This window comes from Brachionichthys hirsutus, chromosome 3, assembly GCF_040956055.1.
Source record: "Brachionichthys hirsutus isolate HB-005 chromosome 3, CSIRO-AGI_Bhir_v1, whole genome shotgun sequence".
Classification (NCBI taxonomy): Eukaryota; Metazoa; Chordata; class Actinopteri; order Lophiiformes; family Brachionichthyidae; genus Brachionichthys; species Brachionichthys hirsutus.
The window spans coordinates 2,474,194-2,486,821 of record NC_090899.1 but is presented as its reverse complement, the minus strand read 5'-3'; the positions used below and the strand labels follow the sequence as shown (position 1 = coordinate 2,486,821).

At 49.0% G+C, this 12,628-nt stretch overlaps 2 protein-coding genes across 2 annotated transcripts; one reads left to right on the top strand and one right to left on the bottom strand.

Annotated features, from left to right (window-relative positions):
- The first annotated feature begins 1,803 nt into the window (after nucleotides 1–1,803).
- Nucleotides 1,804–4,971, top strand: zmp:0000000881 (uncharacterized). Its single transcript, XM_068756574.1, has 4 exons — nucleotides 1,804–2,209; nucleotides 2,570–2,708; nucleotides 3,058–3,165; nucleotides 3,388–4,971. The coding sequence occupies exons 1-4, from the start codon at nucleotides 2,064–2,066 to the stop codon at nucleotides 4,471–4,473; spliced, it is 1,479 nt and encodes a 492-aa protein (XP_068612675.1). The 5' UTR covers nucleotides 1,804–2,063; the 3' UTR covers nucleotides 4,474–4,971.
- Nucleotides 4,972–5,425: 454 nt separating this feature from the next.
- si:dkey-199f5.8 (beta-1,4-galactosyltransferase 3) lies at nucleotides 5,426–10,956 on the bottom strand. The gene is made up of 6 exons (XM_068754702.1): nucleotides 9,925–10,956; nucleotides 8,650–8,885; nucleotides 8,107–8,294; nucleotides 7,878–8,000; nucleotides 7,682–7,786; nucleotides 5,426–7,593 (listed from the first exon to the last, which is right to left on the bottom strand). Exons 1-6 carry the CDS (start codon nucleotides 10,181–10,183, stop codon nucleotides 7,413–7,415), a joined length of 1,092 nt encoding a protein of 363 aa, XP_068610803.1. The 5' UTR covers nucleotides 10,184–10,956; the 3' UTR covers nucleotides 5,426–7,412.
- Nucleotides 10,957–12,628: the final 1,672 nt, after the last annotated feature.

Sequence of the window (12,628 nt, the reverse complement as noted above, 5' to 3'; positions counted from 1 at the left end):
GTGTCCTCCCATGTCCACATCAAACTACATGTCAACAGGTGTGTCCTCCCATGTCCACATCAAACTACATGTCAACAGATGTGTCCTCCAATGTCCACATCAAACTACATGTCAACAGATGTGTCCTCCAATGCCAACATCAGAGGTCAATCGAGTGAGTTCATCTCCTCCACCGATAGGAGAAGACTGGACAGGAAAGGATGGGATCCAATAGGCGAGGAGAAGCGGGGCGGGAGAGGATAGGACTGGAGAAGGCAGAGGTGATGGGAGCTGATGGGAAAGAGAAGATGGGATGGGATCAGCTCTACTACGACTACAGAGCACGATGCCTTAGTGGGATTTATTGCCCACCCGACTAACAAAAAGTCTGTAAGTGTGGGGTGAAAAGCTAATGATGGCATCGTCGGTGTTCAGAACATCAGCCCACCACCTCCCACTCATCTTTGCCGCGTCATCCACGCAGTCATCCTTTCATGTCGGACCACATACCCTCCTCTAAGTGGTTCTTATTAGGCTAGTCTACGTCCTCATTCCTGCCTCCAGGTGTAGGCAGCAGCAGCAGCAACGCTCGGGCACGCCTCCCGTGATGATCAGGGGCACGGCGAGTATAACAAGGCGTGGATTGGATCTCATGTTCAGACCTGATCCCGCCGCAGCAACAGAAAGGTAGGAGCCTGGACCAGAGACACTTTATACAATCTGTAGTGTGGTTTAAATCCATCTGCTCAGAGTCTCAATCTTATAATCGATGAGACTCTAAGACCTTAGGAGGCAGCGACCGTAGCAAAACTGTCTTTATTGACATTTTATTGCTTATTACCCCCCCCCCCCCCCCCCCCCGCTGTTGCAAATAGCAATTGTTTGAAGTGTGACCGACTATTTCATGTTAAACTGTTGCTTACATTCACTCAAAGAAATCAGCATTGGATTTTCTTGCTCTCCAGCTCAGGCAGAGCAAAATAAATGTTTTCTCCAGTGGATTTACCGGTTAGTCGGGTTCGAATCCGATTCTTATACAACACAGCTCAAGTCTGCGTGAAATGTGCTGCTGAATTCTGACTTCAGGTCAAACGCCTTTAACTCTTTGACTGCCATTGACGTCGAAAGACGTTTATTTTTCTAACCCAAACATTGACATTAAAATCTGCCTCTCTTTAACTCCAGAAGGAAAGATGGTAGGAACACATTTTTTTTTCCTGATGAAAGAAGATACTTTAATTTAATGTGTATATTCCTAGTCAAGAATATTTTGTGTTGCTTGGAATATCGGGAGAAAACTTGGGCACTCGATGAGTTGAAGAAGGAACGCGTCTGTTTATAGGAGTGCGTGGGATTTGTTATTTACACAGCAGCTCAGGGTTGTGGAAGTAAACTCAGGTGAGGTTGTGTCATTCGTTCACTACGGATTTAGAGATTTGCAGCGAAAACTCAGGGATATTCTAATCCCAGTTTAGGAATTCATCTCCTTATTCCTGTTAAGTGTGGTTTCAGTGAGATTATCCGCAACACGGAATCTCCAGTCTTGCTCAACAGGGCTGAGTCATTAGATTGCGTTTTCCTCTTCTCCTCTGTGCATCTCATGGCGTTTAAATAAAGCTTTCCGGTTATATTTAAATACACTTCTGTGTGTGGTGCGTTCAAAGTTTGAATTTGCTGAAGAACATTGATGTATTTCCAGCTGTTTAAATGTCTATTCTCTTCACCGACTTCTACCTCCGACTTAAATGAATGCAGGAAAAATTGTGAACTGTGAAATTTCAGAATTTATTCTAATATTCATCTGTAAAATCTAAAATTGTAGTTTCAGTGTTAAAGAGGAAAGTAAATCAGAATCTCTCAACTGCCTTGAGTGTGTAGTTACTTTTCTACCACTGGATACCAACACGGTGTCTAAATAACCTAAAAACACACACATCCAAGACGCCACAAATCGGAATTCAGCTCCCAGAGGTTGTTTTGACTCTGAAATACAATCTTCCCAGCAATCTGAATTCTCTCTCTCTCTCCTTTGCTTTCTACTGTGATTATTAAAATGACTCTCCAGTCGTCACAACGAAACCTCGATGGCATACTCCACCGGCACCATCGCCAAGGGCTGCTTTGGAAAGGTGTACAAGGAGAAGTACGACGATAAATGGGCCGCGATAAAGAAGGTCCCCCATCGCCTCATCAATAAGAAGGACCTGGAGAGAGAGTGCGAAGTATACAAGTGAGTAAAGTCAGCGTCAGGTCACCGCTTAAATATCACCAGAGGACTTTACGGTAAACTTCACCGGGTCGGCGTAGGTCGGGTCAGGTGTGTGACCTTTGTTTCAAACTTTGAGCATTCCTTCCCGTTTCAGTCTACTTGAACGATCTTACCTCCGTCAGACTTCAGGGTTTTTTTTTTAGCCTATTTTAGACCCTTTTCTTATTTCTTGGTGTTTCATGGCGATATGCACTTTTATTTGTTGCTATAAATTGAGCTGTTTCTTTAAAGATGAAGTTGATTTTAGATTACACACCAGCATAATTGAAGAACCTCTGGGTTCTAATGACTTGCTTTGTCTTTCTCACCACTGTCCTGCAGCAAGGCAGATCATCCCAACATAGTGAAGCTCCTGGGCAACATAACACTCAGAGATGGAAAATGGGTCATTCCTCTGGAGTTCATCTTTGGGGAGGACTTAGAGGTCACCATCTTCAAAGTATCGAAATCCAAAATACTGGTAAAACATTTAGAAACTAGGAAAGTACTTAGAGCACAGACCTCCGACGAGTACCTCGCCCCCCCCCCCCTCTATATTGTGATTTACACCAAAAATTATCCTACATTTATTTTATCTATATTTTTAGATGCCTTAACCATGAAGACAAACATTTAGCAATTGGATTGGCTGCAATGTTAAACATTTCAAAGTGATCCAGAATCCAGAATCCAGAATCTCTTCTGATCATCACTAGCACTCCCAACATTTCCCGAAATGTCATCAAGATGCCAGCCTGAAGGAAGGCTGCGCAGCCAAACACGAGAAAGCGACGACTGATAAATGCGATCTCAAATTTCCACCTCTGCAGTTGACTCCTGCTAATAAAGGCACCATCATCATCGGCATGTGCGAGGGGCTGCTCCACCTCCACTCCAAAGACATCGTCCATCAAGATCTCAAGCCTGAAAACATCATGGTGAGCGGCGGCGTTTAGAGTCAGGCGCTTTAAAGAACACGCGTTTGAGATTCCATGAAAACAAACAAACACAGAAATAGTCTTTAAAAAAAATAACAATCCGACATGTTTTGTAACCGGTTCCACTTCTGTGTGAAACACAATCGGATCCAGGATCGGGAATCGGTTTGGAGAATACATTTTGTCAAGACAGTATTTTAAAGAGAAATACTCGTCCTCCAGGTGGAGCACAACACAAACAGAGCGGTCATCATCGACTTGGGACTGGCCAAGTTCTTCCGACACGGCCTCAACTCTGCAGCGGACATGGGGAACGAGGCCTACTCGGCTCCGGAGGTGCTGCAGCGGCAGAGCCAACGGGACCAGCGCTCCGACGTGTGGGCCATGGGGAAGATCATCGCCGAGCTCCTCGCCCGGGTCCGGCTGTACACGCCCAGCGTCTGTCCCGAAAAGATCAAGGAGACCCTGAAGGATCAGCCGTACCTTCACGCCGTGTGCCGGATGGTGGAGCCCAACCCTTCCTTTAGGGCCTCCGTCGGAGGGGTTATAAGTGATATACGAAGGGCTGGACGTGCAGGCGTGGCCGACTCTGCACCAGGTAAAAGAGAACCTTCATCCCAAGCGACAGCCAAGGGACAGTCTTCATCAGCAATGAGGAGGGACGATTCACCGCTTAGGAGGGACGCCTCACCGTTTAGGAGGGACGCTTCCCCGTTTAGGAGGGACGATTCACCGTTTAAGAGGGACGCCTCCCCATTTAGGAGGGACGCTTCCCCGTTTAGGAGGGACGATTCACCGTTTAGGAGGGACGCTTCCCCGATGAACAGAGCGCCATCACCGTTTCAAAGGGATCCGGCCCCGGTCAACAGAGCGCCACCCCCGGTCAACAGAGCGCCATCACCGTTTCAAAGGGATCCGGCCCCGGTCAACAGAGCGCCATCACCGTTACTAAAGGATCCGCCACCGGTTGACTTGTCTCAATCGCCGCTGAAATGGCAACGCTCACCCAGACCAGATATCAAACTTGCGCGTCCTCGATCCGCATTGGACTTGTCTCCCTCCCCACAGAGGAAGGAGGACAAGAGGGACAGGGACAGCGGGTCGGACCTCACGCAGGATCTTTTGAAAATGAGGATGTACCACGAAGTTGCGAAGGATCTTCCTTGCAATCTCCCCCGGACGGGGAGGGTGGTGGTGCGGCGCTTTGTGGAAAAAAAGGGGGAGGTGGGAACGTGGGAGCAAAAGGAGATCGTGACCCGCGACGGAAAGATAGTCAAGTATGACGATGTCAAGTTTAATAGCAACTAATGAGAGAAAAACACTCAGGAGTTTAAGCGTTTCTACTTTGGTAAATACCTTTGTGTGGTATCTTCTGAGGAAAGTACACATTACCAGATGAAATAAACGGCAAGTCTAGGAATGCACGCTGGAAGCTTAAAGCTGAACAGAGGATGGCGTGCTCAGACATGACGAGAACGAACTTCTGAAAACCTTCGTTTGTTTTGTGTTTTTTTATAATCAACCATTTGTTTGTGTCTGAATTCATGAAACTGAACAAAACTCTTGTGCTACATTCAAACGCAGGACTCCAAATAAACTGTGAAATGTTTTGCAGCTGCAAAAGTAGATTGTTTCTTTGGGATGTTCTCCGCTCTCATTGATCCCAAACTTTGCATGCATCATCTAACGAAGAGTATAGAACGATTCCAGCTCAAGGCAAGACCCAAACCTGAAGAGCTTGTTTTAAAGACCTTTGGCTTGTTTTTCTTCGACACCGTCGCTGCACCGGACGCCACCATCGGATCTACACCACGACCTAAAACAAACACCGCGCTCCACGTCCGACTGCTTTCTAAAATAAAACGAACGCTGCTTAGCAGATTGTATTCTGCAGCTGTGGAAAACGTACAGCGATCATTTAAGAAGATCCGTCGAGTCGAGTCCGAGGGTAAAAACGTTGCCTCCTAGTTTACAGAGTTCACTCGTAGACGGCAGGATGTCCTCGACTGTGACAAACGGTTCAATCCTGTACCGACAAGGCAAACACACACACCTTGGAGGGTGTGGCCGGGGGCGGGGTTATGTACTCAGAGACACGGGACTGGAGACGTTGGACAAAGCGCAGCTTGGACATGATTAGCATGAGAATCTTTGAGTTTGCAACCGAGAGATTGTGTTTGCTGTGTCAGAGAGGAGGTTTGAGGAGGAGGTTTGAGAAGAATCACAAGGAGGTGAAACGGTTTCAAAGAGGAGAAAGCGACACGAATAATCAGTTTATTAATGGTTTTAAGGCCACTCTGGACTGTGCAGAATTCAGGAAGAGAGCAGGAATAACACAAAGTCGCACGGCCCTGGGTTCCGCCTACGCTAACCGGTGAGGACTGCTTCCTATTGCTGCTGAGCTAATCCACCATCAGACCGGAATCAAACACAAAATAGCTTACAAGCGCTTAAAGAAGGCTTTAAAAAAAAAAAAAACATCAGGTCAAGGCTGAAAGAGTAAAGAGATTGTGAAAAGCACTCCGCACAGCAGATGGAAATAAGTCCCAATAAGACTCCAGTTCACAACACCGACGCGCCAGCATGCTTGGTATTTGCTAGGCGAGCACCGACGTGCATCGTCCCAGTACATTCTCACAGTAATAATAATAATAGCGACTTAGCCATGCATGAACCTAATCCTGATATAAAGTTCCCATGAACGGTGCTGAAGTACAAACCGCTGTGTCGCTAAGGCAAAAGATGAACAAAAATCACAGGACACAATCACATGTTGGATGAAATCACAGGAAGTTACGGTCAGAGCTCGTCTGGTTGGGCGGCGGGGGGGGGGGGGGCAAACTACAATAACGGGAAGATAAAACTTTTAAGTAAAAAAAAAAAAAAAGAATGTAGTTTGAGATTCTTTGAACTCTCAACTGAAAGAGGCAATAAATATTAGAAGAGGAAATAAAAACAGGCGCCAATGGAAAACATTTGCAAGATATGAAGTGTCCACACGCGCACACACACGCACACGCACACACACACACACGCACACGCGCGCGCACACACAGACACCTTTTGATACAGTTATCTTTGGTTTTAGGCCCGTTCTCTGGCCGGCTGGTTTTTCTTGGGGTAACAATCACATGTCAGAGATGTGGGGGGGGGGCACACGCAGCGTTTGGACTCTGGTAGAAAGGACAAAACTTCAAAGACCTGGGAGACGTTGGAAGCAAAGAGCGATCGCAGAGGAACCTGAATAAAAATTAAAAGTAAAAAAAAACAAAGACCGCCTGCTCCATAAGCAGGTGAGAATTATTGCTATGGTTACCTGTAACATTTTCAGTTCTCGTCTCAAAACGACACCCGCTCACTCTCCGAGAGGTCGAAGCTCACAACGGGGCGACCCACGCTCACGCCCGGGGAGACAACCTCGCATAGACGTCTGATCTCTGCATCATCTTTGTTTAAACATTTAAGCAGAGAATCCTCCCTTTGAAATAAACAACCATCAGCAGCGATCGGAGTTTACGTGTGCATCCTCAAAGTTAAGCAACACGTGATGTGAATCACGAGCTCGCCTGAAGGCCGAGGACTCAAACCGACAGAGTTAATAAGCACATAAAGAAATCTTTGATCTGGAATCTGAAAAGGCACAGACTAAAATAAACGTCCTCCCAGAACCAAAAGGCTTTCACACAGAACAAAATGATGCAAACAGAGTGAGAAACTTTAAAACGCCTCTTTGCACACAAACCAAAAACACACAACTGCAGACAGACGGGATCCGTCGGCTCGTTTTCAAGCAGTAATAGCATCAATGATAAGCAGAATTCAGTTTCCATCGTAGCAGCATCACTTTCTCGGGTGTTCGTTGGAGTCGAGACACGACTCTTGCGATCCGGCACGACTCCGGTCCGTCTAATCCAGTAATCTAAATAAAGCGAGGTCGAAGTCAAAAGGCAAAGAAGAAGAACGAGATTCTAAGGCATCGCGAGGCTGAACCAGCGACCACTGCTCCGTGGACGCGTGAACTCAGAGTCCAACTTTAACCCTCTTTCTCCGTCCTCCCGCAGGCGGAGAACCGGCACGTGGAGCTGAGGAATCCATCCCATAGTTTACGTTTCTCACCGTCCACAGGCCGTACGAACAATAATCCACAGAAAGCACTTCACAAACTGGCAAAAACTGTCCCCCCCCCCCTCCCCATTGCAGTCACGGAAGAGTGCAGCATGATTAGTGGTCTCTTGGGGGGGGGCTGCTTAAGGGCTTTCCCGCTCTTTGACTTTGTCGTCAGGAGGCGGATGCAGACCGGCCTCCGTCCCGATGTAGACGGTGATGTTGGTGTAGAGCGGCAGATACTCCCGGGAGACGATCTCGTATTCGGCCGTGTTCATCCCGTCCAGCTTCCAGGTCTGACGCGTCTTGGCCAGCATGTTGAACCTTCCGACAGATCAAACGAATATCGGAATTCACACTGGTCTGCACGCAAATCACCAGGACGCGAAACACTCCGGCCCGTTTCCCGTACCTTTTCGGGTTGATGTTATTTCCTTGGTCCAGCTTGTGTTTGATCATCTTGTAGCGGCCGATATTCACAGACGGACGGGCGATGTACATCCCCGACAGAGACACTCTGAGAAGACGGAGGGGAGGGGGGGGGGGGGGAGACAAACGTCAGCCTATCGGGCGAGCGCTGCCGGATATAAACCCTTCGCCGTTCTCACCTGGCTCCGATATCGTCGTCCTCGCCGCCCCAGCCCCAGTAATTGTTGGGGAAGCCGTTCATTTTGAGGTAGTGCAGCGGCGTCAGAGCGGACACGCCTCCAAAGTACATCTTGTACGGAAGCCTGGAGAGGAAGGAAAAAACTCACCAGACGCTCTGCGATACTTCAGGCGCATGAGAAATAGAATGAGCCGGCGGACGTGTTTATGAAACGCGAAGAAAGGACATACTTGTAGCCGAACTTGTCCATGGCGATGGCTGAATGCTTCGGGTTGGAGTCGCAGGTGTAAGCGTTGCGGTCGTCCTCTGGAATGAGGTCCACGTCGTGAAAGAAGACGCAGTCCCAGTCCTCCTCCCTCATGACCTCCCGGAAACCGGCGTTCATCAGCTTGGCCCTGTTGAAAGTGTAGTTTCCAGCCTGCGCAGAACAAAAACACAAGAAGAACCGCTCCGGTGAGCTGGTCTGTCTCTATTTGTGTAACGGTTTTCATCTCAATTACAATTTACGTGCGCCGCGCTAATTATCTAATCCTAAGAATCAACAATAAGCTCGTAGCTCAAGAGCTGAGGAGTAAACAAGGATGAGCCGATAAGGAGATTAAAACCCTCTCATCCTGTCACATGCACGTCCGCTAGCTGCCCACTAGAGGGCACTCCAACACTGGCCAGAACTGCACCTTTATCTTTTAACACGCTCCATTTACAGCAAGTCTTCTCGACACATCTGGAATGGCCGCTCCCCTCGAGGTTCGACTCGGTCCGGCGCGTCTCACCTGGTGGATGATGTAGATTCCGTACTGAAGCTGCTGCCGCTGCAGGAAAGGATGCAGGTAGTACAGCAGGAACTTCAGGTGGTGCTCTCGGTGTCTGTGGGGGATGACGATGGCCGTTTTGTGCCTCGCCTCGCAGTCCGGCGGCCTGTAGTGTCCGCCGCGCACCACCAGGGGGTTTTTCCTCTGGACCTCCTCCAGCCTGAGCCCCGACGGGAACCTCACATGGATCGGCCCACCTGTAACGCAGAGATACGTCTGCCGTCATCGCCATTGAGAACCCCCCCCCACCCCCCCGTAGGAAATGTCATTACCGCAAGGAAACTGAAGACGGAATCTGATTACAAGTAAGGAGACGATCAATTTGAATGAAACCTAAGAATGTGGTTGAGGCGTTTTAACCGAGTTGGTTTCACTGGTGAAAAATCCCCATTCCAAACCTCCGGGCATTTTCTGTTCACTTCCTGTTATCGGAGCGAAGTGCCAGTAATCGCTGTCGGTTCCCCAACGACGTTGAACGCCGTGGCTTCAAATGATCGATAGCGATGTGGCAAGAACAGGGGAGCGAGCGCAGCTTACTTTGACAAAGTGTTTTTTACCGAAACTGAACACCGAGCAGGATCTGGGGCGTGTGAAAGGAGCAAATACAAATAGGCAAGTCACCAGGATCACGTAACCCCCCCCCCCCCCCGGCCCTTCTAAGCTTTTAATCCTATTTGATGTTGTTCGGTGGCCGGACTTTGAGCAGTTGTCATCGAGCAAACTGATGTCAGGTCTGGTCAAAAGATCCAAAGTTACACGTTGGGGGTCAACGTGGAATGTTTTTTTTATTGATTTGTACAACTCAAAAGGACACAGCGGCAAGGCTGCGATAAAATCTAATCTAAGCCTGCAGGTTTGCAGAAATGTGTCCTGAATAAAATGCAAAAGCTGCAATTAAAGCACATTTTATTGAAACAATGAATGTTCATCGTCCAATGGAAAACTCAGAAGCCGATTTTCCAGATTTAAATTTAACACTTTTAATTGACTAGCCCACCGAACTGGGCCGTATGTGACAGTTTACGCTAATGCAGATGCTAACCTTTTTTTCTGGTGACAATTTTTATAGCTGTTGAAATATTCCAAAGAGCAGATGATGTCAATCACAAGAAACTTTCTCCCCAGTTGCGTCACGGCCAACAATCTTCCGTTACGCATGTAGAACGTCGCACAGAAAAGGAGCTTCTGGGAGCGTCTCATCGGTTATTGTGGAAGAACAGAAGCTTGGACACTCACTTATGAGAGGAGACGTCTTGGGACAGTAGGGCACGCCCTCTGCGTTGCCGTTAACTTTGGAGAGGTGGGAGAGGTTGGCGTAGACGTCCCCGCCGGTGACCGTGTGGTTGCGGCCGAAAGTGGGGTCGGACTTGCGGAAGATGCGGATGAAGTAAGACACCCTCTTCTGGTATCCCTCCCGGGAGAGCAGCGCCATGACGACCAGCTGGATGCCCAGGAACGTGAAAAGATAGCGCCATTTGGTGTAGATGGCGACCATGGCGACGGCTCGGGGTCTCCAAAGCAGCAGAAGTTGAGGGGGCGGCGCTTTGGGAAGCCTTAGCGATTCTGGAATCGCCCAACTGATTCGACACCGGCGACGACCCGTCCGGGAAGGCGATCGTAAACGATGAATTTGGTGGAAACGGGGTTCAAAATAAACCGTCGACTTCCTGTTTGATGTGACGAAGACCACGGCGTGAGACGGTCGCTGCAAGTAAAGGTTCGCGTAACCATCGGTGGCAGAATAAGGGATGAAAGTAGATGAGTAAGCAGAGTAAAAAAAAAAGGGCAAAAGTCACACAAAAAGGCACTTTTGGTAGCGTGTGATTAAAAAAAAAAAAAAACACCAAGCAGAAGAAGAAAAATAGAAAGACTCTAAAACGAGGGCGAAATCTGCTCCGCTGTCCGTTTTCACTGCGTTCCTGGCTGCAGGTCACCGAGTGGAAAAATATCTCCAAACTTGACTGTTGGTCCAATTTGTGATTAGCGTCGGGCGGTAAAGCCGGCGCCACATCATGTGGTTTCACCCCCACTGAACTCCAGCCATCGCCCCCACGAAGATCGTTCTCCTCTGGCCAGACGAAGGGGCCCCGCGCCGGAGTCTCTCACCCACTCGTCCTCCCCGTGTGAGCTTTACGCTGCCTCCCGCTCGCCCTCATGCTCTCTCACACAGCAGCAGCGAGGGAGGAGTGTTTGTTAAGAGGAGGGGTTCAGCGCTGACAGAAAAAGAACTTGGGGGGGGGGGGGGGGGGGGGGGGTTGGATTTCCACAGCTATTGTCCTGCAATCCACAGCGATGACTCCTCAAGCGTGTTCCCGAACTGATACCCGATAGATGGATAAAGACAAACTGGCTCAATCCCTCCAGCGGCTCTGCAGAAACAAACACAGGAGAGGATGAGAGGGGGGGGGGGGGGGGGGTTGAACGCAGCCTTTGGTTCAAGCTGCCGACGGTGACTTTGCATTTGCTGGATGTCTTTTCCATACAATGACTGATTGTGTTTATTTACATGGCTGGACCGACCCGGCCCGGCGTGGGCTCCGGTACCGGACTCCCCAAGGGGAGGCCTGCTGCCTACAGGACGGCAGACAGGAAGCAGAGCACGGCCCGTCCACCCCCACCCCCCCCTCCCATCAGCATCCCGGTCTGTTGCAGTACCCGACACATCCTTAGACGCAAATCAATTAGCGCTTGTTAAAGTAGCCCGCCGCAGACTGCTAATCCTAATCCCACTGAAAGCTAGGAGACTGGAGAAGGGATTCAGAACGAGACGGGCGGAGGAACCTCCAGATGATGCCAGCGCTGATTTTAACGTCTTTAAATCCAGCGTACCAAAGAGAAAACTATTAAACAATATGAATCAGACGCACCTAAATCTAAAGATGTCCGACGTTTCCAATCACACAAACTGCAGCCATGCTTTCTAACGCTTTTCTTTATACTGCCTTGCTTATGTGCCTTCGGCACGGCGTCGACATCTGCAGCCCATGCCGTGATCAGAGGATGAAAACGTGCACCAACCGGGCGGCGACAAACTAAACCCGAGCAACTCGAACTCAATGAACCGCCGCGCCGCCGCGTTACGGCGTTTCGCTTTGACAGCTGACGGAGTGTTTTCAGTTCAGCACATATGCGGGATCAAACGGGGGGGGGGGGGGGGGGGAACGGTCTCCCTCCATGAGCCGACGGAGGGGAGATCCTCCTCACTTTTCCCGGGCCCTATAGATCACGGACACGACTTTATCTCACTGCTTGGAAACAAACACGAGACCTAAAAACACAGATCGTCGGTAGCTTAGACGTGTTCGCTAGTTTAATACGGATGATTAAACGTCCGAAGTCTGACAGGACAAAGCATGAGTAACATCGAAACGGTGCGAGATAATTCAGTATCACGTACGTAAAAACATCAGGGAATAAATAAAAAAACGCAATCCAACCACCTCCGAGCGGCTTATACTTCTGTAACGCGATAAACCGAGATGGTAACAAAGGGAAGACTCGATAAGTCTGGTGTGTTTCAGTGCTCGGGGGCCATCTTGTGTTTGAGCTGTCAAATGCTGAGAGACGACCCAACTTAATATCCATACAAGAGATAGCCGGCGTCTAGATTTACTTATCCTTCTCTGTTGACTAAAAGGCTGAGGATGAGGAGCGAACTAAAGAGAGGAGGAATAAAGGAAGGGGGGGGGCAGCCAACAGCCTGGTTACAGCATGTTCTTTTGACTTCATTGTCTGTGCTGCACAGACACACTTCCTACTTTCAGAATTTTAAAAAGGCAGGTCTGCTATTTAATGATAAAGCAGGCCACGGAGAGCTTTCTCCATCCCTCTGCTTTTCTTTTCTGCCCGTGGGGCATTAATATTGCGCGCACACACACACACACACACACACACACATATACATGGTATGTTCACACGCATGAGGAAACAGAGCTAGCGT